Raw genomic sequence first — 26,616 nt, forward strand, 5'->3', positions numbered from 1 at the left:
ACATTTGAGAAAATCTTTTGATTCTTCAGAGGATGCGTTGTGTTCACATGGGATCATCATAAACAATCAGAGGACAATGGAGAAAACAGAATGTTTAAGCCTCAGTTTTGTCCCCTCATCTCAGAGATTGTTTGAGCTGGACAAGTAGAAAAGCTACAAGGAAGAGGGTGTTCTGCTTGGCTATTTCAGGCACATGCAGCGGATGGCAGTGTGCTGTCGAGCCCCATGTACAAATGCTAGCTTTATTTTCACTGTAAACACAAAACTGGAGGACATCGATGACCAAGGGGATCCTTGCTATGGTTGACGGAAAGACTTTGGTATAGCTGTAATGAAAATGTTTTGTACTTTTAAAATGCCTTCTTGATTATCCCTAATGGAGACAGTTCTAGAAAATGGTAAAACCACTGGGCTCGGGGCATGGTATAAGACAGGACAGAGTACTTAGAGATGCCATGAATTTCTGAACAATAGCACTGATTGCTCTTCCATCACATAAGATAACGCAGTCGCATTCAGCCGATGGCAATGTCCTACCGAGCATCATTGTTTCATAAACATTAAAGTAAGAGCAGGGCGCAGTGGTGCGGCCATCCTCAGAGTGAGTCTCTGATTTCTACTCTGGCTTTCCTCCTCAGTTACAGCAGAGATTCCGACGAGCTCACCCGGTGGCTGGAGTCCTCTCAGCAAACGTTGAATTACTGGAAAGAGCAGTCCCTCAACGTGTCCCAGGACCTGAATACGATCAGAAGCAACATAGACAGATTTTTTGTAAGTTGTTCACACTGATGAAGACTAAAAGAGTCAGAGTTTCTGGGATGGTCCTGCTTCCGTTTGTGGGTGAGGAGTGAAGGCGTGGGAGAGTAGCAGATGTGTCCTGGGAGCGACTTGCTTACACTGTTAATGAACTCTACAGTTTATATGCGAATGTAAAGCTTGCTCAGATATGGGCATGTTTTCTTTAAAAAAAAAAAATCCAGCCAAACCTCAAACTACCTTATAGAAGTATTATTTCATGGGGGTAACAGATGTGTGATTTTAGTCCTTGTGATAATTCTCTGCTCGTGTTTTGGTTTTATTATTTTGGTTGCAGGGGTTAGGTTTTTTTTTTTTTTAATAACAAAAGGAGCTTATTGGTCAGAGTCGGAGCTCAGTGATGGAACACTCTGCTACCCGGGGCACAGGCGCCGGGGTCCGACACCCAGCCCACACACTTGTACAGAGGACCTTTATTAATTTTGCTAGGTACAAATGAAATGATTTCCCTTGGTCCTTATTCTCTTCTGTCTCATAGATATGGTTACTCAGTTTGATATTGAAATATAGGTACTTTTTCAATGCATTTCTAGCCTATACATAGGAGAGACTTCAAATATTTTATTTGAAAATTTTTTCCAAGTAATTCATTTAATACAGACCATATTGGATTCTACAGTTTCTTGAAAGGTTGGCTATTGAATATGGCTTCTCTGATATATATATGAATGTCTTCCCTGCGTGTATGTATGTGTACCAAGTGTATGTCTGGTACCTTAGAAGTCAGAAGAAGACATCAAATGCCCTGGAACTGGGGTGGTTACTTGCCACCATTTTATTGTAATGTTGTGAACCATTACAAATGGTTGCTGCTAGCCACCGTGTATGCGCTGGGAACTGAACCTTGGTCCTCTGAAAAAGTACTAACTCCTTTTAAATCACTGAGACATTTTTCCAGGCCAGGTTTGTATATTGTTTTTCTTTTTCTTTTTTTTGGAGCTGGGGACCGAATCCCGGGCCTTGTGCTTGCTAGGCAAGCGCTCTACCACTGAGCTAAATCCCCAACCCCGTATATTTTTAAAAAATATGAATCCTCTAGGTTAAAAGGAACTGGGGATCCTATGTGCTTTGCTCTCGAGGGTATACGTGATGCCTGGATTGGAGTCTGACACTGTAGGCAAAATGTGTGTGCGCGCGCGCGCGTGTTTGTGTGTGTGTGTGTGTGTGTGGTGTGTGTGTTGTGTGTGTATGTGTGTGTGGTGATTGTGTGAGTGTGTGTGTGTGGTGAGTGTGTGTGGTGAGTGTCTGTGTGTATGTGTGGAGTGTGTGTGTGTGGTGAGTATGTATGTGTATGTGTGGAGTGTGTGTGTGTGTATATGTGATATGTGTGTGTATGTGTGGTGAGTGTGTTTGTATATATGGTGTGTGTGTATGGTGAGTGTGTGTGTATGTGTGGTGTGTCTGTGTGTGTGTGTGTGGTGTATGTGTGTGTGGTGATTTTGTGTGTGTGATTGTGTGGAGTGTGTGTGTGTGGTGAGTATGTATGTGTATGTGTGGAGTGTGTGTGTGTGGGGTGTGTGTATATGTGATGTGTGTGTGTGTGTGGTGAGTGTGTGTGTGTATGGTGAGTGTGTGTGTGTGTATGGTGAGTGTGTGTGTGTGTGTGTATGGTGAGTGTGTGTGTATGTATATGTGTGTATTTACTATCTCTAGTTTTGTAGTCTAGACAGCAATTCTGATTGTCCTTAAGTTTTGAAAGTATGTAATCTCAGAAACGGTTTCCTCTAGAAATTTTCCAAGGAAGTGGATGAGAAGTCCTCGCTGAAGTCCGCAGTCATGAGTACTGGGAACCAACTTCTCCATCTGAAAGAGGCAGACACAGCCACACTGAGAGCCTCCTTAGCACAATTCGAGCAGAAGTGGACAGTGCTCATAACTCAGCTTCCAGACATCCAAGAGAAACTCCACCAGGTAAGCGTTCAAAGAGCCAACGTTTGGCTTAGCATGTACTTGTGAGTTCACACCTCTTTTAAAATTACCTTTCTAACTCAATAGTTTTCTCTGACACTTCCTAGCCAGCCCCCAACACACACACACACACACACACACACACACCCCACTGAATGTAGATCTTAGTTACTAGACTCTCCTCCAGTGAGATCTTTCTTAAGAGAGAAATCAGGCTTAATTAATTTATTTCTTGGTTGTCTCCGTGCCACTGAGTTGGCTTGTGTGAAGGTCTTTATCATTGTTTGGAGGTCACTTACTTGAAGCTTTAATACTGGGTTCATTTTTTTGTGACTGACCTGACTAATCACGGTAGGAAGACCTTTTATCAAAGCAGGTAGCATCCTCCGTGATGCCCTGATTCATTTGGTTAACTGCCGATAATTAAGTGGAAATCATCCTATCCTCGCAGCTTCAGATGGAGAAATTGCCATCCCGAGAAGCTATCTCCGAGATGATCAGCTGGATGAACACCGTGGAGCCTCAGGTCGTGGGTGAGGATGCCGAGCTCCCACCGAGTTCTGTGTCCCTGGTGAAACGGCTGCTGCAGAAGCTCAAGGTGAGCACCCAGAAGGGGCCAAAGTCTCCACTGACTGCAAGTCTCTTAGAGGGGAAAGGGTGAACGAAGAGACCTGTGTGTCATATAATCAAGAGGAATGGACTGGAGGGACATAGGGAGGGGAGGGGGTAGCAGTTATTCTGGAGTGCACAGCCCGAGCCTTTAATGCACTCGGGCTGAGCCCCCTGCCATCTTTTCACTCAGCACATCAATACTGAACCCAGTTTGGTCCTGCACTTGCTTCTGGTGCTCTCCCGCCACAGGCAGTGTGCACAACACACTGTCTGCAATGCCTGCTTTACACACAGTCTGAGCCACCTTTCGAGGGCCAGCCCAAGCATGTCAAGCAAGGGTCAGCCCAAGCCTGAGCATGGCTCTTCCACTCCCCACCCCCAGCCCCGGATTAGATGACTGTGCCAAACTTGGTGTCTCTGAGACTCTCTCTAGCTCCTAGGTGATGAGCATTTAGTCCTTGCCTGTCTCCCTTCCTTGACTGGGACTCTCATCTGGAACGAGGTAGTCCACTGACTGGCCTGCAGTGGTTGTTAATAAATGTCCTTGAGGAGATGTTCTTCACAAGTTACACGTTTTGAATAGGTTTCCTTTGCAAATAACGCTGCACTGTTCAGTGCTAGGGGGTAAATGAGGAGCCTGAGCGTGGCCTGCAAAGACCTGGCAGGCTGATGGAGCTGGAGTCTTGCAGGCAGAAGATAATGGCTTAATGACCAAGTATGGCTGTACGATTTTTAATTCCTTTGCAAGGCTAGGCCTCACTGTATAGCTGTGGCCTGGAACTCGCTTATGTAAACCAGGCTAGCCTCAAACTCATATAGATAGATCTGTTTCTGTCTCCTAAGCACTGGGATTAGAGGTATATGCCACCGTGCCTGGCCTGATTTTTGTCCTGATCTTATCTTGAGTACCTGGTAGCCTCTTCAACATGTCTACCTCAGCTACGACTACTAACACATTCGACTTGGTTCCTCGCGGACGTCTCCATTAGCAGTGCTACAGCTTTCCTGGGTAAACCCAACAGGCAACAGGCTTGATAGCAGCATCATTACACCTTGTGGGTTTAGGACCATGGTAGAACCTAAAGCCATCCAAATTGCCCTAGGAGGCCTCCAACTCCACAGAACAGAAGAGCCACCTCAGTTGGCCAGGTCCCCAAAGGTACCAAAAGTTTAGTGACAAACCCTATCTCCTGGTTTCTATCCTGTTCCCTTGAGTCCCCACATGGCTCAGAATCTCACAGGACCCTTTCGTCAGACCAGGGTCCTGCTAGCCCTTCACAGGCAACAGGTACCATCACGTGGTTTCCTCAGAGTTTCCAGTGAGTCCGCAGGGAAGTGAGTCATGCTTGCCCTAAGAATGTGTCACTCCCTCAAGGAGTCTCCTCACAGATAAAACAACCAACCCTGTCCCATGGAAGGTGGGAGCCTGGAAGGTACACCTGACGAGTTCAGCCATAAGGAGAATCAGCTTGTGTGGTGGACTTCCATCCTGACGTTGGTGTTTAATTTCGCTTGCCTGCGTGTTTTAGGAGTTCAGGATGGAAATGGACTACAAGCAGTGGATAGTTGACTTTGTTAACCAGTCACTGCTGCAGCTAAGCACCTGTGATGTAGAAAGCAAGAGGTACGAAAGGACAGAGTTTGCAGAGCACCTGGGGGAGATGAACCGCCAGTGGCAGCGAGTGCACGGAACCCTGAATCGAAAGGTGAGTCCCGGGGCTGGAGAGATGGCTCAGCGGTCAAGAGCACTGACTGCTCTTCCAGGGGTCCAGAGTTCAAATCCCAGCAACCACATGGTGGCTCACAACCATCTGTAATGGGATCTGATGTCCTCTTCTGGTGTGTCTGAAGATAGCAACAGTGTACTCATAACAAAAAAGAATAAATAAATTTAAAAAAAAAGAACGAATTTCAAAAAAATAAGAAAGGTGAGTTCTGTAGTCACACTTGGGTGCATGATGTTGCACCTTGGTCTCTGGTGTTGCACCTGGATGCATGGTTTTGGCCTTGCAATATGCCACTTGCTGAAAACTCTTAAAAGCTATTCTAAAAGCTGATTCACAGTCTTAAGCTTGCTAATCATCCCAATTTCAGCTCCTTTGGAAAATCGTATGTCTTAGCATTTTCTATGGGTGCACACAACAGATAATGAAAGTAAGGCTTACATTTCGTTGGGATTTCTTTGAGAAATTGAGTTAGGCAAGAGAAAAGGAATACATCTGGCCACCAAAAGGTCAGAGACTTTGGCATTTCCTGTGGAAACACGTTCAAAAGAACAAAGCAATTTCACTTTGAGAAGAGGGAACAGAATGAAAGAAATAAATGTGGAAGGTTTCTACTGCACAGGTCTTGAAACATGAAGAAAATGTATTTGTTATAAAAAGTATTTAATACTGATAGTAACAAACATCTCTTTTCTGTATTAAAAATGCACACAAAGGTATTCATTTACTGGAGATTCATATTTAAAATTTCAAGTACATGAATGGACGGTCAACTTGTACAGGACATTTCTCAATGCTAGAAATTCTAGTTTTAATAGATAAAAATGGGGTTGGGGATTTAGCTCAGTGGTAGAGCGCTTACCTAGGAAGCGCAAGGCCCTGAGTTCGGTCCCCAGTCCCGAACAAAAGAACCAAAAAAAGAAAAAAAGATAAAAAATGGAAATATATCTATTTTTATCCTTAGATATCCAAACAAACACTGTGGAGCATCTAGTGAGTAAGTTAGAAATGTTTTAGCAAAATAAAACCCAAAGCTATAGTATTCATACACATCTAGTGGCAGAATGACTTAAAATTTCTTTGGAAAATACCAGGAACATTTAAAGAATCCTAAATTTCATTGGCTCCTTTAACCATACAGTCCAGTTCTTAGATAGTTAGCTTTCTCTAATGAGAATTTTTGGTTTAATAGAGAAAACTCTAAAGCTTATTTCTTGACTGACAAATCTTTATTCCAAAATGGACCATGCATTTTGTTATGTAAAATATTAAACTTTTAGAAGAAGCCAGGTTATCTTTTAATTTCAAAAGGATACAGATACTATAGCAAGGATAAACAAATAAATAAGTATTAAAAAAAAACACATAAAGCTATTTACATTCTGTACTAGTTACTTTTATGTTGCATGATAAAATACCATGCCCAAGCCAGTGAATAGAAGAAAGAATTTATTCAGGCTTGTTGTTTCAGAGATGAGAGTCTGGCATGACAGGAAGGCATAGTGGTCTGAGCAGGAAGCTGAAAGATTATCACATCATGTATAGCTAAAAGCAGAGAGCCCAAACTAGAAGTAGGGTCAGACTGTCTGTCTATTCTCAAAGCCCGCTCCCAGTAACACACTTCCTCCAGCAAAACCATCCCTCTAAATCTCCCAAAATAGCGCCACCAACGGGCGACCAAGTGTTCAAATGATCTTGCCCATGGGGGACATTCTCGGTCAAACTCAAAAATTTTAAGAGGAGAGATGAAAGTAAGAAATTTTCCTTTGTAATATCTTTTTTTAATCCATCCCATATAGATACAATATTTGGAACAACTTTTGGAGAGTATCACTGAGAATGAAAACAAAATACAGAATGTGAACAGCTGGTTGGAGGCACAGGAAAAAAGGCTGAAGACGCTACAAAAGCCTGAAAGTGCCGTCTCCATGGAGAAGCTGCTCCTGGACTGCCAGGTGAGGAGGGGCAGCATCCCGCCCAGCATGTGACGTCGCACAGGATGCTCACCACGAGACGTAACAAGGACGAGTGTGAGAGGTTCATGGTTAGCGAGCCCTGTATCAGACCGTCCTTCCACAAACCTAGAATGGAGTGGGATTGCAGTAGGCATATGGTGTTGACTGTGTTTACTCTCTCACATAAACTAGCCAGATACCTGGGTTTTAACTGATTGTAAAGTGAAACCTTTCAATCACAGACGGAAGGTTCTTTCACAGTCATTGTGCCTTTTATGAGGTTTGAAAATTACTTCTAAGGAGCAGAAATATGTTCAGGGACTTCTGCTTCCAAGCTCTCCCAACTGCATTTCTTTAATTATTTTGAACAACATTGGTGACGTGACTCAGACCTTTTCATTGTCCTTAGTCTTGCATTCTGCACTTTGCCTGAAGGGGAAAATTCCCTGCCACCTGTTGTACATGATGTTCCAGAAGAACCACTTGTCCCTTGGAGCCGACCTAAGTCACACTTGAGTGGAAGGGTGTAATCTATTGCCAGGGTCACGCAGTCCTAGAAACTCTCACCAATGAGTGGACCCATACTGACAAGCAGGGCCAGAGCTGGTCATGCCCCAGTTGTACATCACCCGTCACCATGGCTGCAGAGGGCACACGTACTGCTTCTGTGCGAAAGCATCACACTAGCTACTGCTGGGACTAGCGTGGGTCGACATCCTATTCAGAGGTTGCAGACAGCACTGGTTGAAAAGTAAAAACAACAACAAGAACGAGGTCCTTTCTGGTGGCCACTTCCAGTTCCACCTCCCACTCTCCTCTCTACCTCAGTGTCCACCCAGGACTCAGCCTTCACCTGGGGGAAGCTGCAAAGAGTTGTACATTGGCCCAACCTAAGCAAGTCTTCCACACACTCTCTAGGCTTAGTTTCCTTCTGATGGTACTGTGCTGCAAACAAGCTTGAAATGGGGTCATTTGAGCTACCTGCCCACCTCAGTCTCACAACCTCACAACCCAGTGGTACCTTTACAGATAAAAGAGCCACAGGGCGTGGCTTAAGTACTCTACGTGGCTAGCCTTGGTTTCTATCCACAGACAGACAGAGAGACAAGACCAGACCATCTGGTGTAGAAATACTTGGTATTTTGAGTTAACAACTATAAACACCAAAAGCAAGGAAAGTTACCAAAGAAATATGTAGTTGCCTAAAATGGGGGAGCCTAAGTAAGTTTGATGCTCTCCTGTAAACAACCATAGTTAACAGAAGTGAAGTCTGTAATCATTTCAGAGGAATTGAGATTATTTTTTTTAAGGTATCACGATTTTTGCTTATGTGTGTCTGAGGTATGTGTGTCTGTGGTTGTATGAATGCTAGCACCTGAGGAGGCCAGCGGCGTCTAATAATCCCGGAGCTGGAGTTACAGGTGGCCTGGGTGCTGAGAATTGAACTGGGGTCTTTGCAAGAGCAGCAGATGCTCTTGGCATCAAAGCCTTCTCTCCAGCCTTGGGATTGAATTATTTAAGCAGCACTAAACACTGTTTCTCACAGACAAGCAGGTTAACTTCTGATAGGTCTATGTAATTAGCAAGTCTCTTCATTCCACTTTATGTTTTGTGCTGCAAATCAGAATTTAAAGGAAGATGATTAATGTGAGGTGGGAGCTGGTGTGCTTGGAAAGGGCTGGGAGGCCCTAGTGTGGGAAGGGTGGACTGCAGGACCACTGGGCCCAGTCCATGTTAGTCAAAAGAAGAACACAAAGAACAGACGGTTATGGGGGAGAGATCATGTTCTTGTAACATCAGGCTTATTATATACACATCAGTTTTGGATCTGGCGTGTGTGTGTGTGTGTGTGTATGTGTGTGTATGTGTTGGTATTTCTAATAGTTAAAATAGTCTTTTTTTTTTTAAATTTCCTTTCTCTATAGAGGAAATATCGCAACTTATTGTCAAATAAGTACTTTTAGAACTCTCTAGTTAAATGAGCCTCTGTGGGTGATTATTAGAAACTTGAAGGAGACAGCAATTGTCCATAGTTACAAAAAATAAACTGTGGTTAAAATGCCGTCGCTGGGGGTTGGGGATTTGGCTCAGTGGTAGAGCACTTGCCTAGTAAGCACAAGGCCCTGGGTTTGGTCCCCAGCTCCGAAAAAAAAAAAAATGCTGTCGCTGCCGTGCTCTTATATGTACATATGCTCCTTTACTTGGCGTTCTTTACTTGGAAAGAATAAGCTCCTGTTTAATAATTGTTCTGTAGTATTATACAATTCAACGTTTTCAAATGTACTTCAAGGCATCACTTGACAGAAAAATATACTAGTATGCGATCAGTATTCAAGGACACATGTTCATTAAGTGTGGCTCTTGGGCAAGAGTCAGGGAGGGGTGAGCAGGAGGTACTCAGGGGTACTCCTGCTGGCAAAGCCGGCTTCTGAAGTACTATTTTGTTTGCTGAAAGCCTTTGCAACTAAACCATAAAAAGAAAAGACAAGAAATGCAGCCTCTTGTCAGTGAGAACTCCATGGTGCACTTATACATGGGTGGCTGTCAAAGTGAGGGGTTTTCTAGTCATGTACTGGGGTAGAAGGCTGAACCGTAGAGTTCCTTCTACTCTGTGTTCTGACTGCCCAGGCCTACCCCAGCATTAGAAATCACCTTTGTGGTTATTGTGGTTGGTTAGTTGTTTGTTTGTTCGATTGATTGGTTGAAAAGAGTCTTACGATATAGACTAGACTAACCTCAAACTCATAGTAATCCTCCAGCCTCAGCATGTACATGCTGAAATAACGTGCACGCACCATCATTCCCAGCTGTGGCAAGCCTCCTTCAGCTGGTTTACACTGGTGGTTCTATGTTGTGTTGTTGTTGTTGTTGTTGTTGTTGTTGAAAGATGTATAGGCTTCAACTCAATAACTGAATTATATAAGCCAGGTAAGCTATTAACCGTCTGAAGTGCTGCTAACCACGCCTCCTGCCACTCGCATGTTGCTTGATGATGGGAGACTTGGTAGAGTTTGGTGACTGGGGCAGCCACAGCTAGCTCAGGCAGACGTTGGACAAAGGCTAGCTGTCCTGGATTGTTCCCATACCATGCTGCTAACGACCCATTCCCCAGCCTCTCCTAACACACAGAATATAACAGCTGAGTTGATGACATAGTGAGACTGGACATGGTGGTTCGTGCCTGTAATCCCAGCACTATGGAGACTGAGGCAGGAGGATTGTGAGCTTCAGGCCAACCTGGGCTATCTAGCAAGAGCCTGTCTTAAAATGTAAACTGTGGTTAAAATGCTGTCGCTACGGAGCTCTGTGTGTGTGTGTGTGTGTGTGTGTGTGTGTGTGTGCTCTACCAGTCTTCTTCACTTGAAAAGAATAAACTCTGTTTACTAATTGTTCTATAGTATTTCACTTTTTTTTTCTGTCTTGCCTATCTAGGATGTAGAAAATCAGCTTGCCGTGAAATCTAAAGCTCTGGATGAGTTGAGGCAAAGTTCTCTGACCATGGATGGCGGAGACAGGCCACTGTTAGAAGACATGGCATCCGGAATTAATGAGCTGTGTCAAAAGAGGAATAGTGTGACCAGCCAGGTACAAGGCATCCCTTAGTCTGCGGTTTCTCCTCATAAAGTCTTTCACTTGTTGTCGGGACCGTTCTTTTATCACGGAGATTTACCCCATGTTAAAAAGCGAGAGGGTCGCTGGGAGGCATCATCCTTAAGTGAAAAGAAGTTATTTCAAGTCTCGTTTTATGTCCTGGATCATTGATGGCAAGGCGGTGGCCCCAGCAGGCAGGAAATTCGCCTGGCTGTCTTTGTTTTTTTCTTTTTTTCTTTTTTTTTTTTTTCTTTTTTTTAGAGCTGGGGACCGAACCCAGGGCCTTGCACTTGCTAGGCAAGCGCTCTACCACTGGGCTAAATCCCCAACCCCGTCTTTGTTTTACCTAACATACTCAGGCAAGCATAAATGTCTCCGCCTCTCAGAGCAGCAGAGCGTCTGGCATTGTTTCCAGGTCAGCCCCAGAGCTGCAGTTAGGGACGATCCCCCATGCGGTAGGAGATGCAGCAGGGCGAGGGGGATCTGCAGCACACAGCCTCGGGAGCTGGGAGCAGAGGGGGGACCCCACAGGCAGGAAGAGAGAGGGGGGAGGAAGAGTGTGCAGGATGCCCTCCAAAGGGAGAGAAAGCTGAGACATGTCAAGAGTGTTTACTTCTCACTCGGGGAGGATGCTCAGACGGTTAGCCAGTGATAATGCGTTTCCCGTGTTTCCTCCAGCATCCTCACTGGGAGTTAAATATGTCACTGAAATCTGCCTTCGACCTCATGTTCCTAGTGGGCAGGGAGAACAAGCTTCGTGATTGAAATCCCTGGGCAGCCAGCAGCCTCACGGCTTCAGATGACCCTGGGAAAATAGGGATGAGCTCGATCGGTCATTGGCCAATCGTGTCTGTTTAAGTTACTCTGCTCACAATCAGGAGTCAGGGAAAACCGACAATAATGGAACCAGAGCCTCAAGCAGCTCAAGCAGTGCAGGAAATACACGTGAGCAGACAAGAGTGATGTAATAAAAGTATGGGGGAGGGGTAAAGTAAGATGGTGCAGATAACAAGATCCTAAGAGAGACACACAAGTAAGTGGAAGGGTCCAAAAGTGAAATCAATTTTCAGTTGTTTTTTTTTTTTTCAACTAAGATAACAAGATAATTCACAGGGAGAAGGGAGGTTCCCCACCACCACCACAGTATGACACTGGGTTACCCGGATATTAACATGAAAAAGAATGATGTTCTCTAACTCAAGGCCACATCCAAAACCTAATTTGAAGTGAATCAGACATAAATGTAAATGTTAAAACTACAGACCCCCAAGAAAGGCAGCATAAGCGTTCATAACTGTCTTCCTAGAGAGGACACAAGAAGCATAAGCAGCCAGAGGAGGAGGCGGGAGAACTGAGCTTCATCAGAATTAAGCACTTTGTGCTTTTGGAGAACATAGCAAAGAAGTGCAAAGGAGGAGACAGGGAGGGGCTCACGCACTCGTCTGTTAACCTTGCTTGTTTAAGAGACTTAGCACCAGCAGTGAGGGAAGATAGAAAACGGTGGAATCTAAGCTGTGTCTTTGCGAAGGGACTTGTATGTACAGTATAATGGGTTACAGAGCAGTAATCGGATGAAGAAATAGAGAGGTTGTTTGAATAACATCTCTCCACAGAAGATGGCGTGAATGGCCAATAAGCACGTCATTGGCTGTCCAGGGAATAAAAATCAAAACCACAGTGAAATGCCAGTCATACCCATGAAGATGGCCGCATTAAGGACAGGGAATAGCAGGTGTTATAGCAAGGATGTGTTCACACACTGCAGGTGGGCATTAAAGCGGTCCAGCTGCATCAGGAAAGTTGCATGACACTTCCTCGAGGAAGTGGACTTGGACTTGGCGTGACTTGCAGTTCACCTAGGTGGTGCAGTTCACCTAGGTGGTGAATGCTTATAGCTGTCTAATCATGACAACCCTGAAATGGTAACAAGCTGTTGTCTATCCAACTATGGTTGTCTTAGTAACGTGTAATAGCTATATCTGTGTTGTGGGATATTATTCAGCTGTCTAAGTAGAATTAAGTAGAAGCCAGTACCTATAAAAAGACCATATATGAATCCATTTATTTGAAATATTTAGTACAAGCAAACCTTTGGAGACAGAATTTGTAGCTGGAGGAGTAGAGGTGACTTCTGAGTGGATACATTTCTTTCTGGAGTAGAGAATGTGTTCTAAAATTGTAAGATTTTAATCTTTAAATAGGTAAATTATATGAGGTGTGAATTTTACCCCAGGAAAGTGTCGGTTTTAAAAATGCAGGAGGTGGGCTGGGGAGCTAGCTCAGTTGGTGAGGGACAGATACAAGGACCCAAGTTTGATCCCCAGAACCCACAGTGAGAGAGTCTGGTCATGAAGACACAGCTGTAATTCAACAATGATTACCACACTTTCCGATCTCTGCCCGTGGGCCCATCACTTCCCCAAGTCTGTTTTCTGACCTAGCAAATAGGAATGAGAAGACACACTGAGTCTTTCCTGCCTAACAGTGACCGGTGCCTGTCACGGTGCTCAGTGACTAGAGATCTATCACCTGAGCCAGTTCTCACGTTTACGTAGATTCCCGCCTCTCTTTTCTACTCTGTTAAGGCTCCCTTAGTGAATTCCCTTCTCTGTTCCCTCAGACCCTATGTGTGGTGTCTTTTGGGATCAAAGCTGGGTGTGGTGGCACATACCTATAATCCCACCACTCGGGGGCTGAGTCAGGAGGGTTCCATACCCCATGCCCACCTGAACTGTACGCAAGCCCTTTTACCTGCTAGGCCATCTCACGGCTCTTTATATCTTAAATACTGGAATCCATCATGTAGTTAGGCCTCAGCCTCTGCTCTCCCACATCAGCCTTCAAGTGTTGGGATTACAGGTGCCCACATACCGCTTCATTGATTGTTCTCACTAAGTAGCAAAATGCTCAGCTCGTGTTGCCAATGTTCCAATGGGTAAAATATGTCTGCCCTTCATGCATGCCTAGCATGAGCGCAGTGTGTGTTTCTCTCCAGCTCGCGATGGCTTTGCAGAAGTCACACCTAAGCCCAGGCATCACTTACACGTCTTACACTTACAATACTTAACAGTTGTACAGGTTTTTCACAGCCCTGTTGGGGTGTGTGTGTGTGTGTGTGTGGTGTGTGATCTGTTTTGTTAATTCATTTGCTTTGTGGATGAAGAAACCAATTGACAGAGTTAAATAATTTGCCCAAAGCCAGAAGGTGGCAGAGTGATTGAACCCAGTGCCCAGATGCTCTTTCTTGCCTGGTTTTATGCCCTGAGTCTGTCACGATCCTCGTGATCTTGGGGCTCTTCTCCACTAGTCCATATTAAAACGGCGTTCTCTGAGATCTTTATGCTCCTTGGCCCAGCCTTCCCGCCTTCAGGACGTTAGTGGAGATCTCCAGGACTTTCAAGTTGAAATGCATGAGTTGGATACAATAGTAGATTCCTTGAGAAGAAATAAAATGAGAGACTGACTTAGAACAATGCTAAGTCAGGGTTTCCGCTCTGCCGTAGGTCCACCAGCTCAGAGCCTCTGTGCAGACAGTGCTGCAGGAGTGGAAGGCCTGTGACAAGCTGTATGATGAGGCCCACATGAAGACAGCCCAACTCACATATTCCATGGAGCACAGCAAGCCTGCGGTTCTATCGCTGCAGGCCTTGGACTGCCAGGTGCAGAACCTTGAGGTAAATTAACCAGTGTGGCCAAGGGTATTATGGGTAAAAACTAAAGGTCGAAGCACTATAATGAGCACAGGTGCTTTTGTACTGTTTACAGGGAAGCAAAAGGCGCTGATTTTGCTAGAGGTATCAAAGGCATGGCTTGGGAGTTTAAAGTTAGTCACATGAGCCATAGGAAGTTTTAAGTGTATCTTGAATTTTCCATGTGTTTCATTTCATGGTTTATGAAATTGTGTGTGTGTGTGTGTGTGTGTGTGTGTGTGTGTGTGTGTGTGTGTACAAGTGTTATATGATTAGCAACTTAATCCTTCTAAGTTTGGCTTGAGGAAGGAGTGTCCTGTCAGTTACCTTCTCCCCATTTTTGTGTCACTGTCCTGTAAGGTCTACATGTTTGTGTCCTTGATGTGCAGTATCAAGGGACAAGAAGCTGTTACCTTCCAGGGTGGCATGACCAAACCATCTTCTTTTACCTTTTTCTGTATCCTCAGGCCCTTCAGGATGAAGCTGAGAATGGGGAACGGAGCTGGGAGAAACTGCTGGAGGTCATCGGCAGACTCAAAGATTCCTGCCCTTCCATTGCTGGCATAATCGAAGAGAAGTACCAGGATGCTCATGCGAGGTGTGCCCAGAATGCAGTTTGAAAGATTGATCCACTCTCATGACCTCTGGCCTTCTAAAAGCTTCTCACTCCTTCACAGTGATGGGCTTCGTGGTCGTGTTTCTTCTTTGGAAGGTGTAAGGCGCAAGGTCATGAGAGCGTTTACATATCCCAGATGGTTTCTGGGATACTCAAACTAGAAATGCCCTAATGGAGCCACTTCCAGAGTGTGTCCTCTAAATGTCAGGCTTGGTCCTGGGAACCCCAAATCAGGAACAGAAACACCGAGGAATGGGAAGTCTGTAGGGTAAAGTGGAATGGATGTGTTCAAAACATCTCTCGGAAAGTCTGCAACAATGTGGAGAAGTTAGGTTGCCTTCGAGTCTTCTCCATGAAGACTCCTGTGCTTTGAAAGCAAACCAGTGTTCAACAAAGTATAAAACAGCAAACTGCACACCCTGTCAGGCTATCCTCAGGTCTCCATTGAGTCTTCACTGAGGGACACAGTAAGGTGTCTCGCTCACATTTACTTTCTGCATCCCTCACTGCATGGGCGGAACTGTTGCTGTTGAAGGATTCCGGTCACTGCTGCACAAACAAACTCACTCTCTTCAACTGTGTTTTCTGTTTGTTGTTTGAGTTGCAAATCGAAGGCAGGCCTTGATGCACGCTACTCAAATGCTCTATCTCTGAGCTGCATCTCTAGCCCCATTCATACAGATGCAGCAAATAGTCTGCAGGACGTTCATTCCTCTTTCATCCTTCCCCCCTCCTCTCCCTCCCCCTCCTCTTCCCTCCTCCTCCCTCCTCTTTCTCCTTCTTCCTTCTCCCTTCTCTTCCTCCGCTTCCTCCTCTCTCCTCTCTCCTCTCTCCTCTCTCCTCATTCTCTACCAGAATCTCATTGAGTTGTTGGCTGTGTGGTCCCCGCTGACCATAAACTTGTAATGAATGATCCTCCCGACTCAACCTCCAAATAACTGTGGTCAGAAGCCTACACCCCTCTAGTTTTTTGGGTGTTTTGTTTTGATTGTTTGTTGTAAACATTTATTTATTTATTATATATAAGTACACTGTTGCTATCTTTAGACACACCAGAAGAGGGCATCAGATCCCACTGCGATGGCTGTGAGCCACCATGTGGTTGCTGGGAATTGAACTCAGGACCTCTGGAAGAGCAGTCAGTGCTCTTATCCACTGAGCCATCTCTCCAGCCCTGTTTTGTTTTATTTTGTTTTGTTTTGTAACATGGAAAAGTTTTTTTTTTTTAAAAAAAGTAAATGAAAAGCAAGATTAAAAAATCTGTAAATGGAATAATTTTTCCATTTATTTTAACTTGAAGATAAAGAATATTTTGTGTGTTTTATAATTACACGATAAATTTATTTGATACAGCACAATATAAGTAAGACCTATTTAAAAGCTAGGTATGGTGGTGCACACCTTTAATCCCAGCACTTTCGAGGCAGAGGCAGGAGGATCTCTTGTGAGTTTGAGGCCAGCCTGGTCTACATAGTGAGTTCCAGGACAGTTAGAGCCATGTAGTGAGTCCCTATCTCACTACTCAGAATCTCTCTACTTTTAATTTCCTGGTAGAGCGTGTATAATTTTGCTACAGGGACAGGATGGAATGAGGGCTATGTTAACATTACACCGCCAGGTGGACCCAGGTGAACCGAGACCTCGCAGACCAGTTGCAGGAGGCCCGAGCTCAGCTGCAGCTCTGGAAGGCTCCTCACAACGCTCACACAGAGGCGGCAGCCTGGCTACGGCAGCAGGAAGCAAAGTTCCAACAGCTTGCCAACACCAATATGTCTGGAAACAACCTGGCAGACATCCTGCCGCGGGCCCTGGACGACATAAAGGTAGGCATAAAGCCTCAAGGAGAAAAAACTAAGTCACATCCGCAAAACAGCCGGGACTAGTGAGGGACAAAGAAGTAACCAGGCAGGGCACAGGGCACATGGGACGTGTGGGGTTTGAAGAATGATGTGGCAGATGGATCAAGGGGCTACTGCCACCGTCTCCTTCCCAAGTTTACACGTCTGTTGCAGCCATTAAATCAGCAAAAACGTCGTATAGAATGTGAAATCGAAGCCACGAGTGCCTCGATTGGTCACGAGGCTTTATCACAGCGATAGAAACTTTGACTGAGACACGTCTGTATGTCCGTGTATGTATGCACATGTGTGTGTGTAAGTACTCACAGAGGCCAGGTGTCTGATCCCTTAGAGCTGGAGTTACTGGTGATCACGTAAGAATCTCTTGTTTTCAATCAATCCTGGGTGGGCGGGGCTTGAGAGAAGGCGCTGCAGTTACGATCAAGCACTACTTCTCCAGAGGTCCCTGCTTCACTCCTCAGCACCAATGTTGGTCAGCTCACAGTCCATCATCAAAGGAAGGGACAGCAGGAAGTCAAAGCAGGGCAAGTCCTGAGGCAGGAACGCAGCTCACTGGCTTGCACTCCATGGCTTGTTTTCTTCGGTAACTCAGGACTAGCCAAGGGGTGGGCACACTTGCATCAGTCACTAATCAAGAAGATGCTCTACAAGCTCGCCCACAGACCAGTGTTGAGGGGAGGGGCACTTTCCTCAGTTGCGGTTTACTCAAATGAGACTCGCAGGTCAAGTTGACAGAATGCTAACCAGTACAACATAAATTATTTGAAGCAAAAATCAGTTTCGATGATGGTGATGGTGGGTGGTTCTGGTGGTAGTGATGATGGTGATATGGTAGTGATGAGGGGGACTAGGGAGATGGCTCAGTGAGCAAAGTACTTGTTATACAAGACGAGGATCTGATTCAGTCCTCGGCACCCATGTCAAAATCTAAGTGTGGCCATTGAAATCCCAGTGCCGTGGACATGGAGACAGCAGGGCTCACTGGCTGCTCACCCTAACCAAACCAGTAAGCCTAGGCCAGTGAAGAGACTCTGCTCCGAATATAAGTCAATTAAGTGTACACTTCAAACATTCATAGCCACTCACACCCTCAAATATCTCGGGAATTAAGTGGTTTTAGACTATTTAAGAACAGGGCAGTTTCAGCTGTGGTGTTTTCCAATGCTGAGAGGAAGTACCCAGAAGGAAAATACTCCGTAGTATGAAACTTGGTAACAAGATGTGTTTTATACTTTGTGACTCTAGGTCAGATCAAAGTGAACGACAGATTTAATTAGAATGCCCTGAGGTCTGCTTGCTTAGTGAGATGCTGCAGACTCTACGTGAGTCCATTCATACCGGAAGGTCAGGGGCAAGGGACAGCCTCTAGTGATTCTTGAGATGATTTGAAAGTCCATCCCTCATGTTAGAAACAGTGCATGAGAGTAGCTGCGACTCATTTGGGAAATGACAGGCTGACTAAACTGCCTGGTTTCCAAGCAGCACTGGCAGGATACATTGTTTTAAGAAAACACATTTTTTCAGCTATTGGAAATAAATAGTAACAGCAGCAACAAAAGGTTTGCAGAAGCACAATGGCAGGGGTTGGTGGCTGGTGCAGTGAGTCAGCACTCTTCTATCCTTTCTCCTTCTCCAGGGGCTGCATCGTGACCTACAGAAGACCAAAGAGGCCTTCCTGGAAAACTCTACCCTCTCGGATCAGCTGCCACAGCCCGCAGAGCGCAGCACCCCTGGCCTCCATTCTGGACAGCGGCATTCCCTCCAGACAGTTGCCTGTTTAGAAAAGATGCTGCTGGCGAAATTAAATGAATTCGAGGTTTGTCTTGCTTTTTCCATTGAGTGGCGGCTGCAGACATCTCGGGCCACCATCCATCTTTTGACTCCTGTGAAGCATTTGTACTGTCTGGATGGCACTGTAGGGAAACTGTAGAGGGAAGTCATCCCAGTCTTGCTTAATCGAGTGGGGGCCCTTAAGCAGCCATCCGTCCTTTATCAGACATGTTAATTTAACAAGAAGCATGCCTCATACCCTGTTCAGATCTTGGTTATCTGGACTTAGGGTAAAGTAACTGAGACACAGGTACGGCTGCTGGGAGCACAGCTGTCAGCTGGAGTCTTCATTCATCCCCCGAGTTGTAGCGTTCGAACTAAGGGAATGGAATACTCCCTTCTCTGTGTGTACCTCATGGCACAGGATGAAATTCCAGGGCCTTTACAGAGACCTCCGAGGTGATGTTGGACAGAAAATAACTTGCGCTCTCAGCAGCCCATAACGTGCCTGATGCTGTCTTCTGTACTCCAGAAATTTTTCTAATGAAAATGTCTCTTTACAGATTGTTCTGGCACAGTTTAAGGACTTTGCAGACAGACTGGCACATTCCAAAGATCTTATTATGCACGAGGAAGAAAATTTGAATAAACTTCACCATGAAGAGAAAGAAGTTCCTGACTTGTTCCTGGTATTGATAATATGTGTCTGCTTAGATTTTTCCATGGGGTTACTGCTGCGGGGGTCTGCTGGCACCCTGCTTAACTACGAGCTCCGTCCTTCCTTCCCTTCTATCTGCATCCGACTAACTCATGAACACAGTCGTTCTCTTCCCCTTTATCCCTGCTCTATCTTCCTAAGGTCTCAAAATGCAGACCATTGCGGGACTCTGTTTTACTGATAAGTTGCTAATATACCTATGTTATTAATATGCATGTACTGCCCATAGATGTTTTTATCTTGAGATCACTATGAACTAACTTCAGTGAACCCGCATAGTCAAGAAATTCTCTGTTGTGATTAATGTTTTTTTTTTCTGGTTAGTCTGAAGATCAAATAGAAAATATTCAATTAAAATTGGGCACTTTTCCTTTTTAATTACCTTAGTGGGTTTCGTATAATTAACGTAAAATAAAACGAAGGGACTGGATCCAGTAAACTCCCAAAGATCAATACTTATGACTCCATGAGGAGTCAGCGAATGACAGCATGCTATCCAGATCCCAGACCACCACTCGGTTTTGTAAGGAAATTGTATTTAAGCCCAGCTGTCCTTCCACAAAGCTGAAACCCTGGTGGGCTGGTCATCTACAGAAAACGTTTGTTGGCCCTGCTGGAATATGACAGCAGAGTTGAGGACATAGCGTGGGTATTGTAGAAGGCGTTTCACTTAACACACTGTCGACCTAGAGGCTGTCCCAGGGTAGCTTTTTAAAAGTGAAGCTTTGGTAAATCCTTTCTCTGTGATTTCACACACAGGGAAAATAAGGGTAGACCGGGTTAAGTCTGGTTTAAGCACTGCACTTACTCATATTAAAGATGAGATTTTTTTCACTTGATGTATATAGTACGCTGTATGGCTTGTTTGAAGGTCAAGTTACTGGCTGATTATATATTATATAGGACTTGAAGGTCCATATTTGGTTTTTAAAAAGACCACAACTCATTTTCAGTCCTGCATAAAGACAAATGTAATGTCCCTTCCTGCTTCTTGGCACTGTTCCTATTGTTACTTTTCTCGTGGCTATGACACAATTTCTGGCAAAGGCAACTTGCGAAAGGGTTGGGAGACCAACCCAGATGTCTCTGCAGCTGGAACCCACATAAAGATAGAAGGAGGAGAATACCAGTTCCACGAAGGTGTCCCCTGACCACCACATCATGCATGCACACACGTGATGATAATAAAGGTTTTAAAAAGAAAGGGCTACTTAGGTTCGTGGTTTTAGGGGCTACAGTCCATTGTGGTAGGGAGGGCATAGGGGCAGAAGGGTAAGGCAGCTTGACATCTAGTCAGGAAGCAGAGAGAGAGAGAACTGTTGGCACTCAGCTGGCTTGCTTCTCTCTATTCACTCTATGTCTCCCAGCCTATAGGGAGTGCCTATAGGCTATGGAGCCTATGCATGTGGTACCAGTCACATAAAGATGGGTCCTCCCTCCTCAGTTAAATCTCTGAAGACACACTCACGGACATTCCTGAGGATGTGTCTCCTAGGTGATGCTAAATTCTGTCTATGGTGACAGTTCAGAGAACCATCGTTCCATATGTAGAGGCTGGTATCCCCAGATAGGAGAACCATTAAGGTATCTAAGTCCAGGCCCAGTTCTAACTCTAACTAGTGGTTTGACCATATGCAAGTTGTATGACCTATCTGGGCCCTATTTCCACTCATCTTTAAAGTCAGAAGGCCGGCTCATCATGTAGATATTTTATGTGTACTTTTTTTCCTCACAGAACCATGTGCTGGCACTGACAGCCCAGTCACCTGACATCGAACGTTTGAATGAAGAGAGCCTCAGGCTTCCCCTCAGTGACATAACAATGAAAACATTACAAAACGTGAACAGGCAGTGGATCCGGGCTACGGCCACAGCGCTGGACCACTACAGGTCAGAGCATTCTTTCTCCACTGCCCTTTCAGGGAAGGAGGAATTAAGATCATTATTATAAGGCTCAGTTTTGTTGGTTCTCCAATCTTTATAGCAAACTTCAGGGAAATGGGTTGAATGAAAAGTTCCTTCATTACTGTGAAAAATGGATCCAAGTTCTGGAGAAGATTCAGGAATCACTGACAGAGGACGTTGCCCACAGCCTCCCAGCTCTCCTGGAGCAACAGAAAACCTACGAGGTAACCCTGTGCTGAGCCACTCCTCAGCCACTTCCCCTGAGGCAGGGTACACGGAAAGAGACATTCAAATGAAGCCTGTCCACCTTAATTGTCATCAGTGATCATAGGTATTTAGGAATAGCTGCTATTACTAGGTCTGTTTTTTCCCCAGTATTATGTTCCTAGGTGATATTAATATGATGGTCGAATGTATTTTGCAGTTGGCTTCTGATAACTTGAGAACTAATCATTTCACAGATCCTCTGAGAGCCTTACAAGGCAGCATAAGTTCCCAATTCCTGACAGTGGAATCTATCAGCTGATAATTTATATTTTGGTTCATAAATAGATCTTAGAAGCTGAAGTCTCTATAAACCAGACAGTTGCTGATGCGTATGTGGCCCAGTCCTTACAACTCCTGGACACAGCAGAAGTAGAGAAGAGGTAAGCTATGAGGGGTTCTGGAGCTAATGTACTTGGGGGGGGGCGGGCAGGCCTTCTGATGTGAGAGCCTGTGTGTGTGTTCATGGGGTGCTGTCGGTGTAGCATTTTAGCCCATTCATACAATGCTAAAATGAATCCTGTCACTCAGAGTAATTGTGTGGAGCCTTTGAGCTCTTCTCTTCCAGCTTTTCCTAGGAGTCCTCATAGGTTTTTGTGAGCCACAGACCTTAGGATGCATAGTAGGATCTGTTCCTTCTAATTGCCAGCCTGTAGACCTTGACTGCATCCATGCCCTGCAGCCTCACAGTGGAACCAGCCTTCTGTTTCTACCTTAGAGTCGTGCCTTATGGCCATAAAAATGCTCATGATGCCTTATCCTGTTGTAAGTGGATGAAGCTGGCAGCCCAGAGGACTCTTGACATAGCCGCCCCCACCCCCAGGGTATTAACTAAGTTTTGAGTGATTCTTCTGTATTCTCTTTTTCTCTCCGTTTTCTCCTGCGTAAGATTTTGTTATTTGAAAATACAATGTAAGGTGCTGCTCTCCCAGGCTTGAAGCTATGTCATAGTCACAAGAAATGTCTCCCCGGGCATCCCCAGTGGAGTCCATGGGCAGCAGCAGGCAGGCTGGGCAGAGCCCTGAGGCTAGCCTGCTGAGCACAGCTGAACCACTCATGTAGCTCATTGACATGGCCAGAATCCAGAGGTGGCCCAGTTGTTCAAACGTTTCTGAGTGGCCTGGTTGGTACCATTTACCCTCTCCCTGCCCGCAATCCACAGCTGAGAAATATGAAGTCCATATCTTCGTAGCCCTCAAGTGATACATTCAAGGTCCATTCCAGGGTAATAAGCTATTTTGATTACTTGTTGTACCAAATATGACTTACCCATAATAAAGGCCTTATTTCTCCCGTGAGCATTATTATCCATCTGTAAAGAACTAGTTGGGTGGCCACAATGAAGCTTACTCTTGGTCGTGTCAGTTACGTAAAGTGCTCAGTCCAATAATTTGTAATATTACAAAGCACCTTCCCGTGTATGTTTTCCCCCGTTGATTCCAGTTTCTAGATTTGCAGGAAGACCTGGCACTGTATATGTTAAGACGGCTCAGCTCATTTAAAGGAGTGCTCCCTGGGAGTGCTCCCCAGAGTGCTGGCCAATGCCAGGTTATGTGCGCCTACCTTCTAAACCGTGCACCCCCAGCACTGTGCCTCCCACTGTGCCTCAGGTGAACAGGGCTCAGATTTCATGAAGTTTGTTTGTTTCGTTTATGCTGTGCATGCAAACAGCCGACAGTCCCGGCCAGTTCCTTTATCTACATGTTTATGTTAGGAATCTCTCGCCATGGTTTTTCCCTAGATCAGAATTTGTCTCGGAATTCTCGAAGCTGTCAGAGCAATGGCAGAAGGCTGCCCAGGGTGTTCGGCAGAGGAAGTGTGACATCGGCAGGCTGGTGACACAGTGGCGGTTCTTTACCACCTCCGTGGAGGACTTGCTCCGGTTCCTCACGGACACCGGACACCTACTATCTGCAGTGAAGGAACAGGACTGTTACAGCCTCTGCCAAACCAGGCGCCTGATCCACGAGCTGAAGGTATGTGTGCACATTTTGGCCGTAAGACACACACAGGATGCGGGAACTTTATTGGAAGATGTTTGATCCACCGACGTTTTATTTGAATTTATTTTTATTATTTTTAATCACATATATGGACATGTGTAGGTGAGTTTGGGTATCCAAAATGGCCAGAGGAGGAGTTGGACCCTCCCTGGAGCTGGAATTTTAGGTGGTGGTAAACTGATATATGGATGCTAGGAACTGAATTCTGGTCTTCTGAAAGAGCAGGGTGTACTCTCAATCTCTGAGCTGTCCCTCCAGCCTCCTGAGATTTAATGCTTTCTGTCATGACTGGTGTATACAAGGGGAGGCCAGCGAGGTCTGACCACCCACAGCCTGGTCCCTAGTCTTGTGCAGTATGAAGCTTTGTCTTACCAAGAAACAGAGATGCTCTCTCTAGAGTGTGAGAGAGGCATGCTGTGCCAGTGGGTGGGTAGGATGGGAGAGGTGTGTGGTGATAGGATCGCACCGTTGAAACTCTTAGGGTTCTGATGAACGTATAAGGTATCCACAGGTAGAGTGACAGATGGGAAAGCTGCTTGCTCTTCAAGAGCAAACTCTGACAGCCAAATGTGCATCAGAAAGGGTTGAGGGGCTGGCAAGATGTCTCCGAGAGTAAAGGCAGTTGTTGCCAAGCCTGAAGACCTGAGTTCAATCCCGGGGACTCACATGATAGAGGAAAAGAACTCCCACAAGTTTTCTTCTGACCTCCAGATAGGCACTGCGTGGCAGATGCACGCCACTCCGACATACATTCTATAGGTAAATCAACCTATATAAAATTAAAGGAAACTGCTTTATGAGCGTAGGATTAGAGTAAGTTATTGAGCGCATCCCCTCTTTATTAGAGGGACTCGCTTTCCACTAGAGATGCTGACAGTTGTCATACCCACATCACCCCTGAAGTGCTGGGCTGGCCCCTCACTCATAGTCATCAGATACTGACCGAGCACCCTTTCTGTCCTAGTGTCTGTCCTCATCAGTGTAAGGACTCGAAGACTCTGCTCTCATCGACACATCTAGGAAATTAACTACAGGACTAATTAATTTAGTTAATTAAAGAAAATACCAGGTTGTAATCACCTCATGTGTATAACTAACAGAGGAACTAGTAGCTACTTCAGATTTGGGTGGTCTTTGGGTTGATGGCATTTCAACTGGGGCCTGAAGGTGAGTAAGAAATGAACCAACCCCACAAAGCCTTGGGACGTAGTTTGGATGTTACACATAAAGGGGAGAAAGGGGTCAGAGAAGATTCTAGGGCTTTGTCCAGAGCATTGCTGAATCATGCGCCACTGACCAAGCTAGGGGACAGCAGAGGAAGCCGGGCCTCCTGCCTGAGGAGAGCTGTGTTGGGTGGCATACTGCTCCTTGTGGAGTGTGAGTCAGTTAAAAGATTCCTCCTCGTTTCTGGGTTGGAGACAGCTTGTTTCAGTCTGCCTAAGCCTCGAGCATCCTATTCAGGTCAGATGTTGTCTTTGTCCTTTCACGTATTGATCGACATGTGCCATGAGTTTAACTGCATGCTTTGGGTTACCTTTCTATGCGTTCTCTTTCCTGTTCTCTACTATTATATGCTCCCTCTACTCTTCTGAGGTACTATGGTGATAGCCTATGTAATTATTTCAGTTCAGAGACTCTAGTTCTTAATGCTCTGAGATCCCTATTGCCTTGTACATTTTTATTTTATAAACATATAATATATAAATATACATATGTAGTTTACATGTGAACATATAAATGTAATATAGAAATGTTCATATATAGACTATACTATAAGTATACATGCATACACACACACATACACACACACACACACACACACACACATATTACACACACACATTGTGTGCTGCCCCCACGGGTCAGAAGAGGGTGTCCTATACCCTGGTTCTAGAATTACACAGTTATAAGCTGTCATGTGGGTGCTGGGAATGAACCATGACCCTCCGGGAGAGCAATCAGTGCTCTTAACCATCTCTCAGGTACCCTAAAATTTTAGTCTACTAAGTCTCGTCAGTTACTGATCCTTGGAAGTTATCCTATGGCCACCTCATGTGGGAGTATAGACCTTCTCAGCATTATACATTCTGTATAGATGTGTCTAATTTATGTACAATTAACCATTTAAGAGAAGCTCTGGGGGAAAGCCACAATCGCGTTTTCATCAGACCAAAGTCAAACACTTTTTTTTCCATTTTAGAGCAAAGAGATCCATGTTCAGAGGTGGCGAACGACCTACGAACTGGCCTTGGAAACTGGGGAGAGGTTGCGGGACACACCCAACCCAGAAACTAGAGAATTCATTGACGGGCAAGCCGGCAGGCTTCAGGACACATGGAAGGACACGGAGCTCAGCCTGGGAGAGACGATCAGCCGGCTTCAGAGCACTGCAGAGGTAAATGGACGCCACCGCCATACTCTGCACGTGGCTCTTGTTGGCTGTGGATGTAGGAGTGGGTTTTTTTTTAATCTCGTATTCTGAGTTTTCTAATGAAAGTCAGTTCCTAGTAATATACAAGTCATGCCTGTTAGCACCATTAATAAAACAATAACTGTTTGGGAAATCTGAGTATTGCAAATACAACCACTTGAGATGCTGCTATGAAAATACTGTGGGTCAGTGAGACGGCTCTGTGGGTAAAATCATTTGCTGCCAAGGCTGCTATCCGAGTTAATCCCGGGAACCCACATGGTGGAAAGAGAGAACCAGCGCATGCAAAATGTCCTGTCACGAGCTATGGCATACCTACACCCACACAGCCACACGTACTAAATAAATACACAAATAAATAAATGTTAAAGGAGAGGTTTGTGAAAGGTGAAACATTGAAACCCATTGGACGTTCGTACACAAAACTCGCATTGCACTTATGAGGAGCACACCTGGGGTACAGTACAGCAAAATAACCCAGCGTGCTGTGGTTCTCTATTCTCCTCAGAAAACACATTCCCACAGATGTGAGCCTCTTGGGGAACTGCTCACTGTGTGGTTAAGAACTGAACTGTTTGGAGTCATTAGTAGGACATTCTTGGTTTGTTTTTTTGTTTTATTTGGTCCAAGTTGTTCTCAAGAACTGAACTGTTTTGAACTTATGACCCAACACTGCACTACTCTTGGTTTTTCTTCTCACTCTTTTTATATTATTATTTATTTATTTTATGTATATGAATACACTGTAGCTGTCC

The 26,616-nt window shown here is 45.1% G+C and overlaps 1 protein-coding gene across 13 annotated transcripts in view; it reads left to right on the plus strand.

The window, feature by feature from the left end:
* Syne2 (spectrin repeat containing nuclear envelope protein 2) overlaps positions 1–26,616 on the plus strand; it is a 313,636-nt gene that overhangs the window by 234,189 nt on the left and 52,831 nt on the right. For 9 of the 13 annotated variants that reach the window (XM_039113258.2, XM_039113264.2, XM_039113261.2 and 6 more), the window contains 16 exons: positions 639–771; positions 2,545–2,727; positions 3,176–3,322; positions 4,866–5,042; positions 6,860–7,015; positions 10,448–10,600; positions 14,110–14,280; positions 14,763–14,893; positions 16,530–16,734; positions 18,407–18,586; positions 19,104–19,229; positions 20,994–21,148; positions 21,243–21,387; positions 21,716–21,810; positions 23,142–23,403; positions 25,631–25,825. In XM_039113258.2, the coding sequence (XP_038969186.1) occupies positions 639–771; positions 2,545–2,727; positions 3,176–3,322; positions 4,866–5,042; positions 6,860–7,015; positions 10,448–10,600; positions 14,110–14,280; positions 14,763–14,893; positions 16,530–16,734; positions 18,407–18,586; positions 19,104–19,229; positions 20,994–21,148; positions 21,243–21,387; positions 21,716–21,810; positions 23,142–23,403; positions 25,631–25,825 (2,614 nt within the window). The remainder of the gene's footprint in view (positions 1–638; positions 772–2,544; positions 2,728–3,175; positions 3,323–4,865; positions 5,043–6,859; positions 7,016–10,447; positions 10,601–14,109; positions 14,281–14,762; positions 14,894–16,529; positions 16,735–18,406; positions 18,587–19,103; positions 19,230–20,993; positions 21,149–21,242; positions 21,388–21,715; positions 21,811–23,141; positions 23,404–25,630; positions 25,826–26,616) is intronic. The other 4 variants (NM_001427326.1, XM_039113263.2, XM_063262184.1 and 1 more) reach the window with 2 other exon arrangements.

This window comes from Rattus norvegicus, chromosome 6, assembly GCF_036323735.1.
Source record: "Rattus norvegicus strain BN/NHsdMcwi chromosome 6, GRCr8, whole genome shotgun sequence".
NCBI classification, from domain to species: Eukaryota; Metazoa; Chordata; class Mammalia; order Rodentia; family Muridae; genus Rattus; species Rattus norvegicus.